The sequence below is a fragment of the Phascolarctos cinereus genome, unplaced genomic scaffold (genome assembly GCF_003287225.1).
Source record: "Phascolarctos cinereus isolate Bilbo 61053 unplaced genomic scaffold, phaCin_HiC Scaffold_726;HRSCAF=1367, whole genome shotgun sequence".
NCBI lineage: Eukaryota > Metazoa > Chordata > Mammalia > Diprotodontia > Phascolarctidae > Phascolarctos > Phascolarctos cinereus.
The window spans coordinates 361,026,405-361,048,295 of NW_027556098.1; the positions used below are offsets into that span (position 1 = coordinate 361,026,405).

The window sequence follows — 21,891 nt, forward strand, 5'->3', positions numbered from 1 at the left end:
GTCCAGATCAGGTACTCTTTTCACTAGCCACTCTTCAGACTCCACGGCTGCTGCTTCTCCTCCAATATATTGCCTCTTCATCAACACCCAGCAGAGTGCTCTGAACCCAGGAAACACTTATTACTTGATGAGTAAGTAACAGAACAAGAATCCTTTTGGACAAAAGGTAACTTTAAGCTCCAGGAAAGGACACCGAATGAGATCTGCCAAACCAAGAAACAGTGGGAAGAACTTCATTAGAACTTCCACAACCTAATAAAAGCAGGCGATACTGACCAAAACCCTGAGTCCTGGACAGGAGGAAAGAAGACCGGCTGCCTGAAGGCAGCTTCTTCACGTGACAGGGCATTCCTGTGAGTCATTCTCCACAAGAGAAGTGAAACAGGCCTTCTGAGTACGGCTGACCTAAATCTGGTAAAGGCACAACCTCCAGGATTTAGGTTCCTCATTTTTAGAATACGGGAGAGGAATTCAATGATCTTCAGGATCTTGTCTAGCTTCCATTAGTATAAAACCACATTTCCAGGTCCTGGTATACTCACTTCTAAAAGCATCCTCCTGTGGGGTTATGGCAATCTCCCTGCATCCCAATGGTGGTGAAAAGCCTCCGAGGCTAAAGCCAAGTCCAAAAGGACTACCTCTGTATGTTACTCCAACTTCACTCCGGGTTTCCCTTTGCCATCCAAGAAGCAGAGCAAGAACAGATCATGGCCTTCTTGGGGCCAGGGTATAGTGGAGTCAGAGGAACTGGGTTTGAAGCCTAACTGCTATTTACTGCCTGTATAACCTTGGGCACGTCACCTATAACATGAGGATGATTTGCAAGGATCAAACAAGATAATGTATATAAACCTCTTTGTGAACCTTGAAGAACCACATAAAGGGCAATTATCAGTACCGATCCATAACACTAGAAATACAGTACAAACCCTCTCATTTTACTGAGGAAAAAACTGAAGCTCAAAAAAATTAATGACCTGCCCAGGGTCAAAACAGTAGCTTATTGTGTCTGAGGTGGGATATGAACTCAGGTCTTCCTGACTCCAAGTCCAACACTGTAGATCACTGTTAATATTCATGCTCCTCTCACCAAACAATGCCACGTCTGTATGTGTGCAGTGTTAAAAAGGAAATGGAGGCTGAGAAGGAAGGTAGAGCTGGAGGACCTCACTGCATCTAGCTCGATCCTTACTGAAGGAACACCAACAAATGGCCAGAACACTTTCGGATGTACCTTAAGCCCAGTCCGGAGGTAGGTAAACATTTCTTCTCTTTTCTTTTCCCGAGACTCTCCTTTTCCTTCTCTTGAGATCCCTCTACCCTATGTCTGCCAGTGGCACAAGTGGGCACTGCTTACATTCACGACGGCTAATTGATAAACGGCTGTTCCCTGCTCTATTCCATAGGTTCTAAGCCTATAAACGAAAACTGCAAGAAAGTTAAGAACTGTACTGACAGCCAAAAACGTTGCACCTACCACTTCCCCCTCATTGACAAGACTCAGTACTGTCAAAAAAACTACTTCTCTGCTCAAATTCAGAGCAAATTGAAATAACAAGAAATTATCACCCAACTACCCATACCAACATCACTTACTGGAAATTTGCTCCTTTGGAGCTGTGGTGTAATTTAAATGGAAGGCAGACATAATGTAATCTGTCCAAAGTACCTTAGTGGGAAAAAAAAAAAGGATTTATATTAATTATTGGCCAAACTCCCTGGGAGGTAGCAGGGCTCTCCTACACCAATTTTACAGATAAACAAACATCAGGGTGTTACAGAACAGTCCAATACTCTGCTCCCTCCAGTAGTTTCCCTCTTCTTGAGCACAGAAAGTCCCTTATCTTTATTGATGTGCTGTCACTCCCCTCCAGTCTTCTTGGCAACAGCATGGGCTTAAGCCCTCTCACTGTTTCTAGTCTTTCTCTGAGACTCAAGCTGGGAAGAGCTTTCTTATGCCAACTTGGGTTTCAGCTAGCCTTCACTGGCCTTGGAGTGCTCCCTTCTCTCACCTCAGTCAGGTTGAGCTATCAGACCAAGCTCTCAGACTCTTAGTCAAGGCCTAAAATTGAGTTGATACTGTTGCTAGGTCCTGTGAATCTCAGACCCTTCCAGAACTGACTTCCTAGACTACTCTCCATGGACAAAAACCCCTGCCCCTCTCCTCTGGCTTTAGGCTGGATCAAACCTCTACTAGGCAGGTAACCCAGCCGTTTTAGATCTTACCCAAGTCCCTCTTCTCCAGTGAAAGGAAAGCATTTCCAAAATCTGGCTCCCAAAGGTGCTACTCTTGGGCTTCAGACAATTTTGCAATGGCCTTGCAGTCACCACCTTCACACCAAGTAGGGCCCTCCATGGTTCTGACCATTCTCACTCCTACACCTATTTCTCTCAGTCTTGTTAAGTTCACCTAAAGCATATTCACTAGCCACTTGGACCTAATACTTCCCAAGCATCTCTCATGATACTCAAGCAGGTACAACCTTCAGTCTTCAACCAAAATCCTTCCTCACTGCTTTACCATGCCCCTAAAAAGTTTAATTTTTACCTACACTACACTACAGATTTAAAAAATTTTAAATATTTCACAGCAGCAATAAGAACAGAAAATTTCTACCACTAGATGATTCCATGTTTGCCACTAACTAGTGGCTAACCCTTGGGGAAAGTTACTTCCCCTATATGACATTCGTTTCCCCTTCAGTAAAATAAGTAGGTTGGACTAAATGATCCACGATAAGTGGGTTTCTTCCAGCTCTAATGTCTCATATTCTCAGGAGCCTTCTAGCCAGCACTGTTTTAAAACTACAAACTGCCAAAGTAGCCCAAGCTTCAGCCTAAAAAGCCAGCTCTCTATCTGCCTGCTTCACCTGTGTAGTCAAATAGAATCATAGCCCCACTGAGCTAGAAAGGACCTTCAAGGCTATCTAAGCTAATCCTAACACATGAATCCCCCACGCAACTTCCCTGGCAACTGGTTACCTCCACTTCCTCTAAAAACTGAGCCACTTAAACATCAAATTTGGTTTGACTGCCCCTTTCTGTGAAGGGCAGTACATCTTCTCCTGAAACTATCTGCTTCTGTATCCTAGGAATAATTCTAGCCCCTAATGAACAAGCAGACTTCAGAGTCAGTAACAAATACCGTGGGTACCAGAGAAATCAGGTTGGGGAGGTAGTTACGAAAAAGAGGTTTTTAAAAAAAAAAGAAAAGAAAACAGAGGCTATTTGTGCTCATTTTCACAGTGCTTTCCTTCCTCACAGGCATATCTTGAAAAGGTGTGGAGAAAGTTCAAGGCCAAATGACTGTCATCATCTGCCCACAGAAATACAGGCGATCTGCCCCTGTGAATGAAAGAAGCTGGTACAACATGGAACAGAAACCAAAATAAGTGTCAAGCAGGATTACTCCAAAACTAAAGGAACCTTCCAGCCTTGAATGTATTTAGGTGAAAACTCCTCAGTCTGAACAGGCAGAGGCTCAACCCAGCAAGCACAAAAACCTAACACACAGAGGAATAATTTACAAGGGAATCAATGGTCTACGGACTCTGAGCTGGGAGGGCTGGGTGCAGAGCCTCCACGGCATTAGTCTGAGGGTACCTGGAAAGGAAACAAGGAGCCACAAAGCTCACGGTGTTCCTGGACAAAGAGAACATGGTGAGCAGACACCCCATCTTCTTCCATCTTATGCAATTAGAAAACCAGGTCTTGGAGTAAAGACATTTATTGATACCCATTTGATATAGTTCAGTGAAAGAATCTATAAATATAAAAGCATTTTTTCTTTTGGATATCACCATGGTCCATGTAAATACTCAACAATCAGAATCGTCTGCAGAAAGCACTCCAAGTCTCACTGTTAGGCTTACAGAACTTAATATACAGATTTAATATAACAGTGGCACTTATGTACTCAAGTGGTCCAGTGGCTTTTAAACATGTAACTATTGGGCATCTGGAGGAAAACAATATGCAAATTTCAATCAACTGAAAAGATTTCAACCACCATCAAGAAAATGATCAAGAATTAATATCGTGGGTAAAGAAAAGTACCACATTTGACACTTGGTGTCAGAATACTGGAGACGAAGTATGTAAACCAAACACAGGCTTGGGACCACGTGCTCTCTCTCCCCTTCCCAAACAGACCAAAGTGAACCCAGCATGTTACAAGCTATTGATGCCTTTGGATCAGTCTGACGCACAACAGCAGCTGGAAATACAGACATCTATTATCCGAGAAAAAAAATATACATACATATACATATATTTTTTTGCTCCTATCAGGGTAGCTAGAATAAGGTTAAGGAAGGGTGAGCTAAACGTTTCTATGACATGATGAACACTTCTTCCTCAGAAGAGTGAAATACGAAGTCAAGTTAAAAATATTCCCTTGGTTACATTAAATCCTGATCGTGAAAGTGAAAATTGTGGTCATCTGTCATTCAGGAGAGAGAAACAAGCCATTTTGGTGCCCAAATCTCAAGTGCGAAATTCCTCAATACTTTGGAGATATGGGTACCTAGAGTAGAGCCCTGCATTCCAGTTGACACGGGTTGGAATTTCCTTTCATTTCTTCAAGAAAAAATAGTGAAATTTTCGATGCAGTCACACTGTATGTCTTCTGAGTTAGAGAGCAAGTGCATTAGTGGATTGGTTTTCAGCGTGTGGCGTCCACCATCGGAATTGGAGAGGCAGTGTTAGCACTCAAGCAAGGCAGGGTATTTTAGACTAATCCAATGACAACTTGGGTGAAGCTTGGGATAAGTCTGTCTTTTCCATTACACTCAACTGGCAATCAGCGAAACTCTCCATCAAAAGGAGGAGTTTAGCTTGCTTTTGTCTCCAAGTCTGATATACTCAAACTACTGAGGGAGGACTCAGAAGAGGAAACACACACACTCCAAAAAGCCTGAAGTCTCCAATGTTCACTCCAGTGGCCTCGTGTTTTCTTTTTTTTCATTTTCTGCTTTTCGCTTTTCTGTTTTTGTTTTTAAGAAACACAGTAGCTTCAGTTGTGCAATACCAGTTGAAGGGGCTTTTATCCAAATCAGAAAATAAACCCCTCTACCCACTGGAACTGGTACCAGATTCCCACGAACCCCAGCTGTTGCTGGTCCTGTCACACATGGCAACTGACACAAGGTTGGAGAAGGGGCCGGGGAAGAGCTCCTCAGCCCATGCTCCCACTAGACGGCATTTCTTGGTGCGCCATTGTGAGTCACTGCTTTCATGGCACAGGGGTTGGCTTGATGGCTGCAGGCTCTGTGAGAGGTCACGCCCACCTCAAAAACTTCATGAATAGCTTTGCGGAAACAGTGGAAGTTGTAGTCTATTAAACCTGCAAGAAGAAAAGAGAAGATTCCTCCTAAACGCCAATTGTGAAAGGGCTTGCTAAAACTTCTGTCTGGAAGGGGGGAAGCAGCAAGATGAATAAAAGCACACACACCCAAAAGAAAAATTCCCAAAGGTACTTTTGTCTACTATTTCAGAAATGTGCCAGGGGTCACTATTTTAAAAACAGAGTAAGATAAAGTACACCAGACGCACAGAAGACAGTCAGCTTCTCAATCACATGGGCCCCACTACTCAGCTAGCTGTTACTCCCTCAGGCAAATCACAGGCTCAACAAAACAGGGATTCTGCTGTTTGCAGCTTTAGAAAAGCGAGCTATTTTTATCAAACAGTGAACAACTAGAAAACCCTCTTCCAGACTTGACAGCACTTGGATGCTAAGCATAAAGCTCAGTAGCACTGGAGAACACTGAAAATGTCAGTACATTTTCCCAATAAAAATTCTTTATGAACTGACAGAAAGTAAGCAGACCCAGAAAAAAACAATATACACAATAACTACAGCAGTCTAAGTAGAAAGACAAAAAAGCCAAAAACAAAAACACCCTGAATTCTGGGTAATTATATAAAGAAGCTTGAAGAAGTCTGGCACTGGAGAAGAGTTGAGAAAATGCACCTTCCTCCCTTCTTTGCAGAGCTGGACAACTATGGGTGGTTCAAATCTGACCTCAAGATACTTACTAGCTGTGATTTAAAAAAAAATTCTTTGTTACCAGGTACGGCTCAGAGATTTTTTTAAAAAAAAGAGGTATCCAAAAAAAATTTTAATTCAACATAAAACATTGTCTTCGAACGGCTTAACTTTTTCAGAAAAGTCATGCCCAAGCAGCAAAGGCAACACAAAAGTCCAACTCCAATGTGGCAGCTTACTGGCATGATTATGCATTACACACATGCAACTTCAGCCATACATACTAATCATCTTCTTCCCGTCCAGCGAGAAGGAATTTCAGAAGTAAATCATGTTGCTAAGATTTCCCTTACAGTCAACCAAGACACCCAGTAATAATGAGCTAGAGTCCACTCTATGCTTAAATCATTCACTGATAGTAACTTGGATGCGAGCATTATAGAAGAACATTAACATCAGCCCCTGTTAGATGATGCTTGGAGTGATTTAACTCTGGCAAAATAATTGTTACCATTATTATTATTTAATTATTTGATTCAGGCAAAATATGGGCCTAGCAATCGGCTGTGCTTAACATAAGAATAACAGTTAAATAAAAAAGACAGTCACCAGATTGGCTGAAATATAATGCATTTTTGTGGGCACAGCAATTCTCCAAATCCTTCCACTATCGAGTCACAGAGATCACGGGACTGGCGATGCGGAACTTGAGAGGAAATAAGAAGGATATGACAGCTGCCTTCAAGGATTTAAAGGCCCATCTATCACTGGGAAGAGGGATCAGACTCTTTTCTTCTTGGACCTGGAGGGCAGAACTAGGAAAAATACTTAAAAGCTGCAAAGAGGAAAATTTGGGCTGGGAATGAGGAAAAACTTCTAACCAGAAGAGCTAACCCAAAGTGCACCAGGCTTGCTCAGATGACAATAGGTTCCTCAGCACTGATCGTCAAGCAAAGGCTGGATGACCTCTTGCTGATATGTTATAAAGGGGATTTTTGTTCAATTGCAGATTGGATTAGAAGTCTCCGCTGTCCCAATTCTGATTCTATGAAATCACTTCTCTCTGGACCTCTCTAGAAAATGGGAATAACAACATTTGCACTCCCTACCTCCCCAAGGTCTCAGGAGGAAAACAATGTCGAAATCTTATTGTGCTATGGAGAGTTAGCTCACGTGACCCCACTACATCCCTATAGTGGGAACCTCTGCTAGTCTACAGCAAAACCCCTCCATACCACTTCTCTCATTTCCATCACTGGCGAGGCAGATGTAATGACAGTCAACAAGACGTCTACTCTCTGATCCCCAAATCCTACACCACAACTCCAGTTCTATATTCACATTCCCAAATAAACATAACAGAACTGTGGACAGAACCATGCCAGGATCAAATGAGATAATAATTGTAAAGTACTTAACACAGTGCTGGCCCATAACAAGTAAGCACCACAGAAGTGTTAGTAGTTAATGTTACTATTTGCTGATTGGTTTTTGTGAACCACTTTTTTCATTAAAAAAAATTCTTTGTTACCAGGTATGGCTGAAAAAGAACATGAGTAGTTGTATGGATGGCTTAAAATTACTGTGAGATGAAGAAAATTAACAGGAACAAATGTAAAACACTACAGGAAACCAACTGCCCCAGAAGAGGATGGGAAAAGCCATAGGCTAGCAGCAGGTCCAAAAAGAGTTCTATGCATTCCCATGCCTTTCCACTGGTTATCTATCCTCCATGCCTGGAATGTACTCCCACCTCACATCTACTTCTAACAAGTACCTTGTCGTGTTCCAAACAACGCTCAAGCAACATCTTCTACATGAAGCCCCCTAAAGCTGCTAGTGCCCTCCTCCAACAGATATACCTTTGCGTCTACTTTGCATCTATTATTTATGTACACATCTCCCTCAATCAAATGTAAGCTTCTTGAGGGCAGGAGCTGCTTCATTTTTGATTCTGTATCCCCAGTACCTAACAGAGTGCCTGACACACAGTACAGGCATTTGACAAATGTTTATTGACTAATTCATAGTTTGATCATAAGCTCAGTATTATGTAATAGTCATTGCTAAAAAAGCTAATAACATCCACAGCTTGGAGGGTAATAGTTCAACTGTATTATATATGCTGGTCAGATCATAGCCAGAATATTGTGTTCAGTTCTGAGTATGGTTTTTTTTTTATTTGATTTTATTGTTACTGATACCTCTTATTTTTACATTACAATCATTTCTTACTATATCCCTCCTCCATCCCCCAATTCACCCAGGCTTTCTTTGTAGCAGAGATAAAACGGAAAAATTAATTCAGTAAAACTAACCAACACATCAACTCTGTCTTTGGGCATATGCACAATTCCACATCCATAGTCTCCCACTTCTGCAATGAATTGAGAGGGGCTGAGTACAGAGGGATATTGACAACCGGAAACCTGTCCAGAACAAAGTGACCAGGATGAGAAGGAGACAGGGAACATGCAGAACCGAGAACTATGGACCATTTGAGCTACTAAAAAAAGGACTGGGGACCTGAAGGGCTATCCTACAGAAGAGAGCAGAACCCGGACCATAGACAGAAATTACAGAAATGACTCTGGCTCAGTGAGGATGACTTTTCAGTAATGGAACAGGCTTCCTTGTTCACTTGTTAAGAAGTGAGTTCCCTCTCACTGTTATACCAAGGCAGAGACTACATAATTAGCAGACAGGGTATAGAGGAGAATCTAGCACGGGCTGGATTGTCCCCTAAGGCTCCATTCAATCCCGAGGTTTGGATTGCGTTTTTTAGAGTGTGATTATTGGGAACTCCTCCAGCAAGAGAAGAAGACAGGCAACTTCAACTATTTGCATTTGGCTGACCAGATCTACTCTATGGACTGATGATGCTAAGCATTTAATATGTGTTTTTTATGGTCCTGATATTTGGCACCTACCTTATTTGGGTCACTTCCCATCTTTCCCTTACTCCAACCTAGTCTATGTGTTGAACTAACACTGACTCACTTTGTCAATTAATTTGATTAAAATAATTTTTAAATTTTTAAATTTAGTTGGAGGGGTGGGAAGAAATATGATAAAATCCAAAGTTAAATCACTCCCATTCTTCCCACTGCTCACCCTGACATCCCACATACACATCACTCCACTTTCACCCCTATCCCTACCCCGACCTCCCCCTTCTATTTCAGAAACCATAATCAAATCGAATCAACTCAGTCACTGCTCCTGAAAATGATGTGTCAATCTACTCACTTACGGCTTTCTTCACCATTCCCACAACTTTCCAAACCCTGCGTGGCCACCACTCCCAATTATGTATTGCTTCCTCCATTAAAATACAACTCTTTCTCAGAGAACAGAAATGTTCTCTTCTGTAGTTGTACCCCTAGTGTTTAGCACAAGGCTTTGCACACAGTTTAAGAAATGCTTTTTTTATTCATTTGTTTATTCATTTAGGGATTACTCATTTTTCATAATAAGCCCATAACATCTCATTATTATTTTCTGTGGTAGTCAAAGGAAAATAAAGTAAAACAAAGGACTTTACACAAATAAAGCTTTTAAAAGTCGCCATTACCTTTACGTTCAAAGCTTTCTTCCCTAAGAATGCAGACCAATGCCAAAAATTTTGTCACTTCCTTTAAATAAAGGACAGTTGTGTTATTTAGTTTGATAATTGCCATAGATTCTTTATCATATGCACTTCCACTGCCATCTTCCTTTAACCTATTTAAAAGAAAGAACTTTTGGTCACACGTTCCCAATCAGATTTCCAATACCCAACCTTCACCTACAATACACAGCTAAACTGCAAATCACCATTATCCTGCACAGAAATATACAATATGACAAATGCTTCATCCCAATGCCCTTAATGGCTTTCAACAAAAATGAATACTAAAAGGAGAAATATTGAGTTTACTCTACATAGTATCTCATTTCCCAAAGCACTTTACCAATGTCACATTTTCCCATATCAGAACTGGTTACGTAAGGCTATTCAGTGGGTTTTTATTTTAGTAGACATAGACATAGAAAAGGTTTTAATCTAGCATGAGATTCACAAAGGTATGATCACAAAAGACTCCACAAATCTTATCATTTCTAGGCTATACATCGGTTTGTGGAGGATGGTCGCAATGTTTGTGGCCCTTGAAACAAGTCACCAAAGAGGTCCATGCTCCCATCTGCCTTAAATCTATTCCTACACATTTGTGTCAGATGCTCACCCTTTCCTTCCCATTTCTTTCAGATCACTGCTGGGATCTGAAACCCTGTGAGAAAACACACTCCCTTGAGAGAAATTCTATGTTCAAGGATAAATACCTTTTTTTTTCCTCATACCACATTAGAGTATCCCAAATATGAGATGAAGAACATTAAATGTTTAAAAAAATGCCTCACTTAAAATGTGTCATCTAAAATTATTCTATGGTAGGTGATACAGGCTCTGCAAATGATTTCTAAAACTCTCAATAACTGAGGAAAAATACAAAAGCTAGAAGTCTCTAACCTTTCACTAAAGAATGACATATGTAACTTCTAAACTATATCCAGCTGTTATTTAGCCATTTTTTCAGTCACATCCAACTCTTCATGACCCCATTTGGGGTTTTCTTGGCCAAGATACTCAAGTGGTTTTCCATTTCCTTCTCCAGCTTGTTTTACGGATAAAGAAACTGAGGCAAACAGGGTTAAGTGTCTTCCCCTGGGTCACACAGCTAGTAAGTGTCTGTGGCTGCATTTGAACTCAGGGCTTCCTGACTCTAGGCCTGGCACTCTATCCACTGCATCACCTAGCCACCCCATATCCAGCTACCACCAGAGGAAAAGGGAGAAGAAAGGGAAACCTTCATTTTTCTCAAATCATAAAGTAGAAAATTGTCTTCTGGAGACAGGGAAATTAGCAAGAATCTATTTTATGTTTTCAGCCCTGATATAACACATAGTGTTCTCTTCTTGCTTCTATTCATGGAACAGAAGAAAAGGGAGTTGAGCATTATATATTATGATTTTATCAACAGACTCTGAAAGAAGGCATAAAGAGAAGTGATCACATCAGATGAAGCACCCACAGAAAGAAGTCATGAAAAGTTACAAGTTTCTGATCCCAAACTCACTGTAAGTCCTGAAGCCATGGACCAGATGAAATTAAGTTCTATTTGAGAACCACTCAAGTTTAGTGAGAATTGTACTGATTTGCACCTAAGGTGTTTCTTTCTTTAAAAGGCTTACTAGTAAACATCTTTTAAGTATGGTATTTGTTGTTTATTAAAGTTTAGGCAGCTTAATACAAAGTGTTACTGTTTTTTTTAAAGGAAGAAATACGTGCTTATCTGAATCTCAAGAAAAAGTTTTACTTATCAGACTGTGTGACCATAAGTGAGGCATCACCATTTTGTGACAACATACTCTAAATTCAATAAACAGAAATCACCTCTTAGATGCTAGAACTACAAACCTCAAGTTACAAAGTGAGCTCAAAATGTCATAAGGGGAATATAACAACTATACTGGGCCAGGATATTTTTTCCTATTGTCATCTTGTATAGCCAATGAAAATGAAAAGGTTCTGGCCACAATATTCCAGAGACTCATGTGCACAACTGGCAATTTTAGTTACCTCAACTTTAACCTTCTAATACAATTTATTTGTGTTGTTTTTGGGGACAGCTAGATGGCGCCATAATGCACAAAGCCCCCCCAGGGCCTGTGGAAGACTCAAAAAGACTACCTGAATTCAAATCTGGCCTCAGACACTTACTATCTGTATCACCCTGGGGAAGTCACTTTGCCCTGTTTGCCTCAGTTTTCTCATCTGTAAAATCAGCTGGAGAAGGAAATGGCAAACCATTATACATGACTTTGCCAAGAAAACCCCAAAGTGATCACAAAGAGTTGGGCATGACTGAAACAACTGAACAACAACAATTTATTTGGACTTGGGATAAATGTTGATGGAAAGTGAAGAAAAAGGGCAGCTAGGTGACACAGTGGATAGAGCACCGGCCATGGAGTCAGGAGGCCCTGAGTTCAAATCTGGCCTCAGACACTTGACACTTACTAGCTGTGTGACCCTGGGCAAGCCACTTAACCCTACTGCCTAGCCCCCCCCCCAAAAAAAAAAGTGTGAAGAAAAAAATGGGAATAAAGAGAACCCTAGCAGGTACTTTACATACTCAGATGAGTAAAAATGTGGTATACATACTTCAAGTATCTCTGAAATACAAGATTTAGGGAACTTTGAATCCTATGATGGTTCATAAGCATAAATTCATCAGAAAAGTAAAAATACAATGTGCTTGCATAGACTTCAACCATCACTTTCACAATAACCTGTCCTGATCTCTAGAGAAAAGAAATGGGGGGGGGGGGTTGCTTGATCTCAAAATATTTAAACGTAAACACCTTTTGGCACTTCCCCAAAACAATGGCCCTCAATATTTTCCTTTCTAAATTACTAAATACGAAATTACATATCAAAAATTATACGGCATTTATTGTAGGAAAAGGTTTAATTTCTTCTACTTTACTCCACAATTTTACTGATGTACCCCTATTTGTTTATTCTTAGCATATTCCATATCCTCAGGACTGCCAGATCAGCACCTGCAGATTCTTTCAATATATTTCAAGCCCAAAAGCATTCAACGGACAAATTACTTTGGGAAACACTAATACAGGGTAGGGGATTAAGTAGAAAAAAAACTTAAAGAAGAGGTAGTATAAGAATCTGTTTATGAAGATGCTGAAAAATTCTGACGAATGCACAACAGCCTTTGCAGAGATTGAAAACTACTTTGTTTGTCAGAATCAAATATCTCATCTAATCTACCGATTATTTTTTGTCTTAATTAGAGCAGAAATGGTGGTTATTTATTAAAATTAGGCACCAATGACCAACAATAAAAAAACTCAATCAAGAGCCAAACACACAAAGGGAGCAAATTAATTTAACTATCCTGTGGCCCTGCTGGTTTTATTTTTTCTCTTCCTGTGTAGTACCACAGAGAGTTTGCTGCCATAGTGCAAACCCAGGAGATATTTCTCAGTCCTAGGCAGCCTCCCACCCTCCCATTTTCATCCCTTCTCCAGGCCTGAAAGCTCAATCCTGTTGCTCTTCATACCACCTCTGCCTCCACCCAGAATTCTCCTCAGCCACTAGCCTCTGGGCAAAGGTCCCCAGCTTCACCCTCCCTGTTGTCTCCCAAATTGAGGACCCACATTTTCTTTAAGTTTACTACTAGTGGCTCCAGGGGGCATGGACAAAACAACAAATTGACAAATTAAAAGGAGAAAAGTTACAAGTCTTAAAAGGCTTAACCTGAAGGTGCCTCTGATTCACTGAAATCTCAAAGTATCGAGTTCCCAGCCAATGGTCCACTTGAACATCTCCAATAACAATAGCATGTAATGATAATAATAATAATATTCATATGGTGCTTTAAGGTTTGCAAAGCGCTTTCTAAAGATTATCTCCTTTGGTCCTCCCGGCAATCCTGGGAGCTAGGTGCTATTATCCCTAATATATACATGAAGAAACTGAGGTACAAGAGACTAAGTGATTTGCCCAAGTATCTGAGGCAGGATTCAAACTCAGTCCTTCTTGATTTCAAGTCCCACTGCACCACCTGGCTGTCATTAATGCTGGAGACCAAAATATCTCCCAGAGCAACCCCCTCCACTAAGAGGCAGCAAGGTGTCACAGGGGATGGTACTAGACTTGGGAGTCACTGCCTCATTGCTACCTATGTTAGCCTTGGGAAGTCCCTTAACCTCCTTGAGCCTGTCTCCTCCTCTCTAAAAGGAGAGGCTGGGCCTCAATGGCCTGTCAGGACCCTTCTAGCTCTAAGTCTGTAACAGTACATTCTAGAACCCTGCTAGATTCTTGTAATGATTCAGCAGTTTCCCCTTACAACAAACTGAAACATGCCTCTCGGTGCTCCCTCCCTCCACAGGAGAACCTTCAGCTAGCTCCACCCACCTTCTTTCCCTCCCTTCTCCCCCAACTTTTTTCCTCTCCAGGCTAAATATTTCCAGCTCCTTTCTTAGTTAATGAAGCTTCCCTCTTTCCAGTTCATCTCTTGGTTCAAGGCATCAGAATTGTACCCATAGTGAAGAGCTTTTCTGAGTACTGATTTCTTATGCCAGCTTAGGTCTCAACTTGACAGAAATCATCTTCATTGGCATGGCCTAATAGGTCATACCATCAAGCTTTTACATTAGACCAAAATGTGCAGCTCCTGGTCAGGAGAGATTTCAGCTGGTCCTGCAGCTAGGTCTAGTGGGGGCTTTGGGTCCCTTCCAGAACTGGCTCCTAGTGTTCTTGCCACGTACAAGACCCCAAGGATCCCCTCTGGCACAATACTTCTGTCTTGTCACTGACCTCAGGCTGCTGGATCCTGCCCAGTGCCTGGCCTTCTCACACCAGGTTCCCCAATATACTGCTCTCCTGGATTCCAAGCTATCTTACACTCACCTTATGGTTACCTCCTTTATTCCAGCTGGATGTTTTCATCAATTTAGCCCTCAGAATTCTTACTATCACTTCCACCCATCCCTCTCAGATCTGAAGCATATTCACTAGTCACTTAGACTTACCACTTCTGAGAGCTCATTCAAACACAACCTGTCTCTTATCCCCTTTTGCATCTAACCTCCATTCCCAAGCATACTTTTCCAGATTTCTAGCACTACAGATTTTAATCAGAAAATACTTTGTGAATACACAAAGAATAGTAGAAACATCCCACCCCTCTCCCCATAATAAGATGGCTCATAAAATGGCTATTTCCTCTTATTTCCACTCACCTTTTTTTTACTTAAGAAGCTAAAACAAAAAATCTTATTCACTTATAAGACAAATAAGGAATACACATATTCCTTATACATACATATATATTTATGTATGTGTGTATATGTATACAAGTATCATATGTGTACGTATGTGTATGTATGTATGTGTATTTGTGTGTATACACATACATACCAGTTCTCATATTAAGAAGAGGGAATAAAAGCAAAAGAGAAACACAAGCAAAGTGACAGGGAAGACAAGTGATTGGGAAGACAAAAAGCAAACTCAAGGAGGGGAACGGGTGTGTGTGACCAAACCCAAGAACTGGGACAAAAGTGAGGTAAAAGCAAACTGAATATGGAAAAGGCTAGAGAAACAGACCAAGGGAAGCTCAAGAGCATCTGGAAGGAGGACACAGGTGCGAAAGAGGCAAGTGGTGAAAGAGACAAAGAAGTGGAGAAAAGATAAGCCAAAGTCAAGCATCAGGGAACCTGCGAAGAGGGAGAGCCAGACTGAGTGACATAAGAAAGAGGGGAGCATGAGGAAAGACAAGAGACTAGAGGAGCAAACATGACCAAAGGGCAGCAAAGGTGGGAAGGGGAAGAGAAGCTCATGCAGCTCTTGGGTCAGCATGGCAGGGCTCAAGAAAAGACAAAGACCATGGTGGCAGAAGAAGCAAGCGCTGTTCTTAGATTCCGCAGAAGTGGGAGCTCACATCTACCACCCTCCTAGGTTGGGGGTCTATAAACAAGACCCAGAAGCTAGGCTGGAGTTTCCACATTTGTAAAATGTGGGTCAGTAATAAGCAAGCACTGAAGCACGCCCCTCATGGACCTGACATGAAGAGCCAATGAGACAAGGGGGTTTGGAACGCTATAGAAATACCACTTCTTGCTGTTATGTAAGCAGCAAGCTTTTCTTGTGCCCCTTAATCTTAATCTCCAACAGAGCAGAGGTCACTGGCCTCTGGGAAGCCTATCAGCCTTCCAAAAGTTTGAAAGACTCACTCTTTTGGCTAGTCTGTAAACCAGCTGATCTGTTTTTTCTTCATAACTGAACTTTCACTTCAAAAATGCACCCAAGAAATCCAGACAAGCTATGAAGAAGTTTGCTTGTTTTAACCTTAGGAGGAGTTAGTCTGTTTTCTTGCTAGACATAAAACTCTAACATCCAAAATTGTCAGGTTGCTTTTTCCTTATCCTTTGAAAGGTCAGCACCTCCTCTCTTCCCAAAGCCTGAAGGTTACATTAGAAACCAGCAGATAGTATAGTATTCTGAGCTTTTTTAATAATGCCAAACCAGCTTGATTTAGATTCTAAGGGGAATAATGACTACAAATAATATTCCCCTACCCCACAACACACACATACATACGTTTAAAAAAAAATGGATTGGGGTAGCTAGGTGACACAGGGGATAGAGCTCCAGCCTTGGAGTCAGGAGGACCTGAGTTCAAATCTGACCTCAAGACACCTGACATGTACTAGCTATGTGACCCTGGGCAAGTCACTTAACCCCTACTGCCTCACCAAAAAAAAGAAAAAAATGGATTTACCAGCATTCCTAAGAGGAACAAGGACTCTCTAGAAGAGTTTAAAACACAAATCAAAACTCCCAAGGCTATTCTCCACGAGACAGTCACAGAATCTCAAAAAGGAGAAAAACATAATCTCTAGGCTGCAATAATATGGGCCAAACCAAATTTGCTTCATGCAGTACTTGGTAGAAGATCAAAGAAATCATGGCCCAGGTTTAACTCTGGAGAGGTTCTAACCTCCCCATCTCAAGAGGAAGAGAGCCTGAAAAATAGGTCACTTACCCATATATACAAGACACATCAATTACAACATCAATCATGTCACAGCACAGCTCATATGACTGCATATCCACAGGGGAGCTATCTGTTGCAATGTAGATTTTGCTGACAACATCGAAGAGAAAAGCTTTTTCGATACCTGAATTCTTCAAAAAACAAAAATTAGGAAAGTGTTCAATCCTTCTCAAATACCACAATTTACACAAGATCTATGGAGATAATCACATTAATCATTTAATCACATCCAAATTCATTTCTGGAATGACTAGCCCTTTGTAGGGAGACATTCTTATCATCTGAAGTTTAAAAATGGAACTGCTCTACTGCTTTAGATGACCAGAATAATGACATTGCAAAATTTTACTTTGTCCTCCTTTGCCATCTATCATTGAAAAGTACTATTTTCCAAGAAGAAGAATAGTTAACATTTATATAGTGTTTACCATGAACCAACAACTGGGCAAAGCACTTTACAACTATTATCTCATTTGACCCTCACAACAACCCTGCGAGGCAGCTGCTACTATCTCCATTTTGCAGATTAGGAAACTGAGACAAAGAGAAATTAAATGATTTTTGCCCAGGATCACATAGCTAGTAAGTGTCTGAGGCTGAATGTGAACTCAGGTCTTGAAAACACCACACCTGATACTCTATCCACTGTACCAACAGTTATCCTCAGAAAGAATTCCAGAGAAGCCATAGAGAGAATGACAAAAAAAAATTTCCCCAAATTTTCCAGCCATTCTATGCTTTTCAAAGTCCAAAACTGCTCAAAATAATACCAATTTTCAATGCCACAGCCTCAACTTGCTGCAGAATCTGCATGTGACAATGACCATGAGAAAATCAAATATTGATTTTCTATAATACGAAAAGATCAGAGCTTTGCTTATGCTGGCCAATTTAAGCTCACTAGGTTACCATCAGGCAGTATAATGGCTAAGCTACCAATCTGACCGAGCATTTCCTTATTCACTGAACTGACTCCTCAAAATAGAAAGTCAGGCATAATGTGCAATCAACTTAATTCAAGGGGAGAATGATCAGGTTTTTAACTTGAAAATCATCTTTTATATATGCCAGAAATCAGAAGAATACAACAAAAGGCCCTGAAAAATCAGTTCATCCTAAAATCTCATTTTATAGGTGGAAATTAGTACCAGAGAGGTGAATCACTTTCCCCAAGGTTACAGTACAGATAGGGAAGGGCAGAACTGGGACACTTCTCAGACAGAACTCAGGCCTCCCACACTCCTGCCTAGTACTCTGTCCAACAAACCGTTAGAATCAAGGCTTAACTCATGAGCTCACAATCTCCCTCTCTTTTTCTTAAGCTACTACAGTTCTTTGACATCTTGAGGGTATTTTCCAATTACAGTTTATGTTCTAATTGAAGCACTTGGTGGCACAGTGGATTGATAGTTATGCCTGGAGTTCAGGAAGACCTGAGTTCAAATCCAGCCACAAAAACTTACTAGCTATGTGATCCTGGGGCAAGTCATGTAATCTCTCTTTGCCTTAGTTTCCTCAACTGTAAAGTGGGGATACTAACATTACATATCCAGCAGGGTTGTTGTCAGGATCAAATGAGATAATATTTGTAAAGTTCTGAGCACAGTGCCTGGCGTACAGTAGGTATTATATAAATGCTTATTCCCTTCCCCTTCACCCCATAAGAAATATAAAGGCTCTTCTCAGCATTTCATGAATTATAAAAGCAAATGCTATTTAGGAATGGAAAAAGACCAAAAAAATACTTAGACAAATTGAGCCCATTCTGAAACTATGACAATACTAAAATGTATTCTAATAATGCTCCTACAACTAGAATAATGAGTTAAACAGCTTACTTACGGATATAAAGATATTTAATAGGTTTTCCAAGGTCGGCAGTTGTGGAATGAGTTTCTGCACCACCTTACTAAAGGCTTCAAATATTGAATGGTCATAGATACTAGTCAAATAAAAGCTGGAAAACACAACCCAGTTTTATTAATCTGAAAAACATTTTGCACATAGTGTCTTATTAACAGTAACATATAAAATTTTAAATATCAAAATACTTAATTTCAACTTACTGGCATCTTTAAGTCTTGAGCAGAAGACTTGATTTTGTCATCCCCACTGTCCAATGTACAAGGCATGATTATAAACCAATGAGACCAATTCTCACCCGTCTCTTACAGAAATCAGTCTCATTACGTTACCATCACACCATGTACATTTGAAGCTGTGCCCAGGGAGGTATTTGGGACTGCAGGTGCATGAGCATGGATCTAAGTCTTTGGAATCTGATCCAAAAGGCTCGGTTTCTCAATTACAAAACTGAGCAGAGGTCACAGATGGAAACCAAGAGCAAGCTCAATCCAGAGAAGACATCAGTGACATCTGTTAAATAATAAATGTAATGATAGCTTGTCTTATCCTTTTTTGTGGGGAGAATGCAAGATGTAGGGACAACATTGCAGTGAACTTTTCTTCCCTTTAATTGTCAAGATGCTTACTAAGAGGTGCTTCTCAGAACATTGTTAAATGAAAAAATATTAATAGCAAAATAAATAGTGAGAGAAGGAATTCCACCTGCAACACGAAGATGATTGAAATTCGGGGAGAAATGTTCCCAAAATACACAGTATAACAAACACTTAAATTCAGTCATGCTCCAACCTTACAGATACTCTAGTAATAATCACAAACCAAAAGCTGCTATTCTTTCAGATGCAAACAATTTGCAGTAGTAATGCTTTTAATTATAGAAGCTCATAAACTATCACCCATCTCAGAAAAGAACCAAGAGTTTTTGGAGTCCACTGAAGCTTGAAGGCCTGCCCTGCCACCCCTTCAAAGCCTCTCTGCCAATCACAGTCCTATTTAGTTTAGCCTCTCCTGAGGCTGAGAACAGATTGACTGTTGGGCAAATAAACAGCTTGAATGAGGTCTAGATGATGAGCTAGATGCAGAATGTTCTGTAACTAATCACCTAATAAAACATCTAAATACTAAGAAGGAGATTCCTTGCACTAAACTTAGGAAGATTTTATTAGACCAAGACAAGGAAGTCCCAAATCAGATTTTTTTTTAATATAAAAATACAGACTTAAATTACTTGAGACAAGTTTTAGTGAAAAGACTTAAGGTGACTTTGATGGCCAGGAAAACACGTAGGTCATTTTGCTATGACTCAAATCATAAAACACTCCCCACAATCATGCTTAATAAAGGTTGGGAGAGGGGGAAGACCTAGATTAAAAAAAAGGCTCCATGGGAGGGAACGTGAGCAAAGAAAACCATAGCATGTGCACTGACACAGTTACAGGCATTTTTCCCAAACGTTCTTAAAGAAAGAACACACAATTACCTAAGATGGAGTTTTTCTAGCCCAGCATCCCCAAGGTCATCATTGGCTCGCTGATGAATGTCCCTCTGAGTTTCTATTTTGTGATCATCAGACAAGCCATCAACTTTATGAATAAAAACCTCAAAGTTCATCTCTGGATTAACCTTGTAGGCTTTAGAAACAGTGATGTGAAGTCTTGTTAAAGCCTCCATATAGTCATCCTATAAAACAGAAACAGAGAATTGAACAACAACAAAAATCTATCCCATCTCCTTGACTTAAAATCCCCTTTCTTTCTGTTAAGATAATATAGTCACACATCCCAAAGTATCTATAACTCTGATAACTATACAAATTCTTTAAAAATAATATATATCCCTTCCAGTCAATACTAAGTATATTAATGTTTTCTGACTACAAATTTTCTAACAAGTTTAAATATGACATTCACTGTGAATACACACACACACACACACACAGAGCATTAGGTAGAACCCACATTCTTCCATAACAACTTATATCATTTCAAACTTGTTCTTACATAGTTTCTTAATTCAGGCAAACAAGAAAACATGCTCCTTCAATATTACAGGACACAGGCAAAGTTATTTAGTCTAATAATCTACTTCACCATTGTTACTAAAAGGTACTGAGATACCTGACATTAGCCAATAAAAAAGGAAACACAGCAAAGACCTCAGAATTTCAGGATGTCAAATGTCCCCAACCACTTGCCCTTCCATATCTAAAGATTGGCAAGTTCCTCATATGCCACTTACTTCCTCAATTCTATCTTAGAATGCTGATAACTAATCTAGTGACAATTAGCATAAACAATGTTTGAGAAACAAAGGTCAGAGAAAGCGAATCTTTTCCTTTGCTTCCTGTGCTTTTACAACCAATTTAAAAAGAAAATGAAATCTGATTATTTATAACTACCTGTGCATCAATGACATATATTAATGCCCCTGTGCCCCTGAAGATCATCTCATAGTCAAAGGTTGGGTCAAAAAAGTCCATTTGCCCAGGAAAGTCCCATATCTGGAAATTCACAAAGGAGCTATTGGAAATGTCATCTTTGTAAATTTTGTTGGTGCTTTCCAAAAAGAGGGTCTCATTGGGTGACATTTTATGAAAAACCACCTGTTAAGAGAAATATTACAAATTTAGTACACAGTATTCAAAAACTAGCCCTAGATTGGTAAAAATTAATCATGAACCAATAAAGAAATACAAGAATGGCCTTTTAGTAGAAGTTAATGGGGCTAAATTGATCCTTCTGCAGGGTCTAATAACCAGTCTTTTAGTTTTGCTAAAAGAGGCCCCATTAAATTACTGATTATCCATTAAAAGAAAATTGGGAACTCCAAAATGTTTGCCTTATTCACTGCTCCATTTAAAGATCTGATCTAATAAACAATTTAACATTTAGAATGAGCTTATAGGATTTTGGGAATGGGAGGGGAGAGAGACTGGAAGTGACTTTAGAGTCCAGCCCCCTCTTTTTACAACATAAAGACAGTAAGGCCCAGAGAGGTGAAAGGGCTTTGCTTTCAATGGTGAACATCAGACAATTAGTTGCAAAATTAAGGCTAAAAACCAGGTTTGCTGACTCCCAGCACACCACATTACTATCATATCCAGCTTCACAATTTTTTACCCAATTTTAACAGCATAATCATTACTCTTTACACCCACATTTCTATGAACTTTTAATAATTTACTGTACAGTGAAAATTTTCACCTTTGGCCGAGGTCCATTTAGGGACTACTCAAAGCAATACACTGAGATTTAAGGGTCTCTTGGTTAAAGGAACACAAATCCTAAAACACTTCTATCTATTAAATCAATTTAACCAACATCTCTAATAAATGGATTTTGTCAGACACTTAGATTCATTCCTTTTTGGGAAAATGAAATGGGTAACAACCCTCAAGTTTGAGTCAATGAG

General features: G+C 40.1%; 1 protein-coding gene across 3 annotated transcripts in view; it reads right to left on the reverse strand.

The window, feature by feature from the left end:
• RRAGC (Ras related GTP binding C) overlaps window positions 1-21,891 on the reverse strand; it is a 55,361-nt gene that overhangs the window by 30,387 nt on the left and 3,083 nt on the right. Inside the window, exons 2-8 of one of the 3 annotated variants that reach the window (XM_020983602.2) lie at window positions 20,879-21,082; window positions 19,961-20,160; window positions 18,457-18,571; window positions 16,603-16,745; window positions 9,564-9,712; window positions 8,308-8,418; window positions 5,256-5,344 (exon numbers count right to left, since the gene is read on the reverse strand). In XM_020983602.2, coding sequence (XP_020839261.1) covers window positions 8,315-8,418; window positions 9,564-9,712; window positions 16,603-16,745; window positions 18,457-18,571; window positions 19,961-20,160; window positions 20,879-21,082 — 915 coding nt within the window. In that variant the 3' untranslated portion in view covers window positions 5,256-5,344; window positions 8,308-8,314. Of the gene's footprint in view, window positions 1-3,711; window positions 5,345-8,307; window positions 8,419-9,563; window positions 9,713-16,602; window positions 16,746-18,456; window positions 18,572-19,960; window positions 20,161-20,878; window positions 21,083-21,891 lie in introns of those variants that run through there. The other 2 variants (XM_020983601.2, XM_078145464.1) reach the window with 2 other exon arrangements.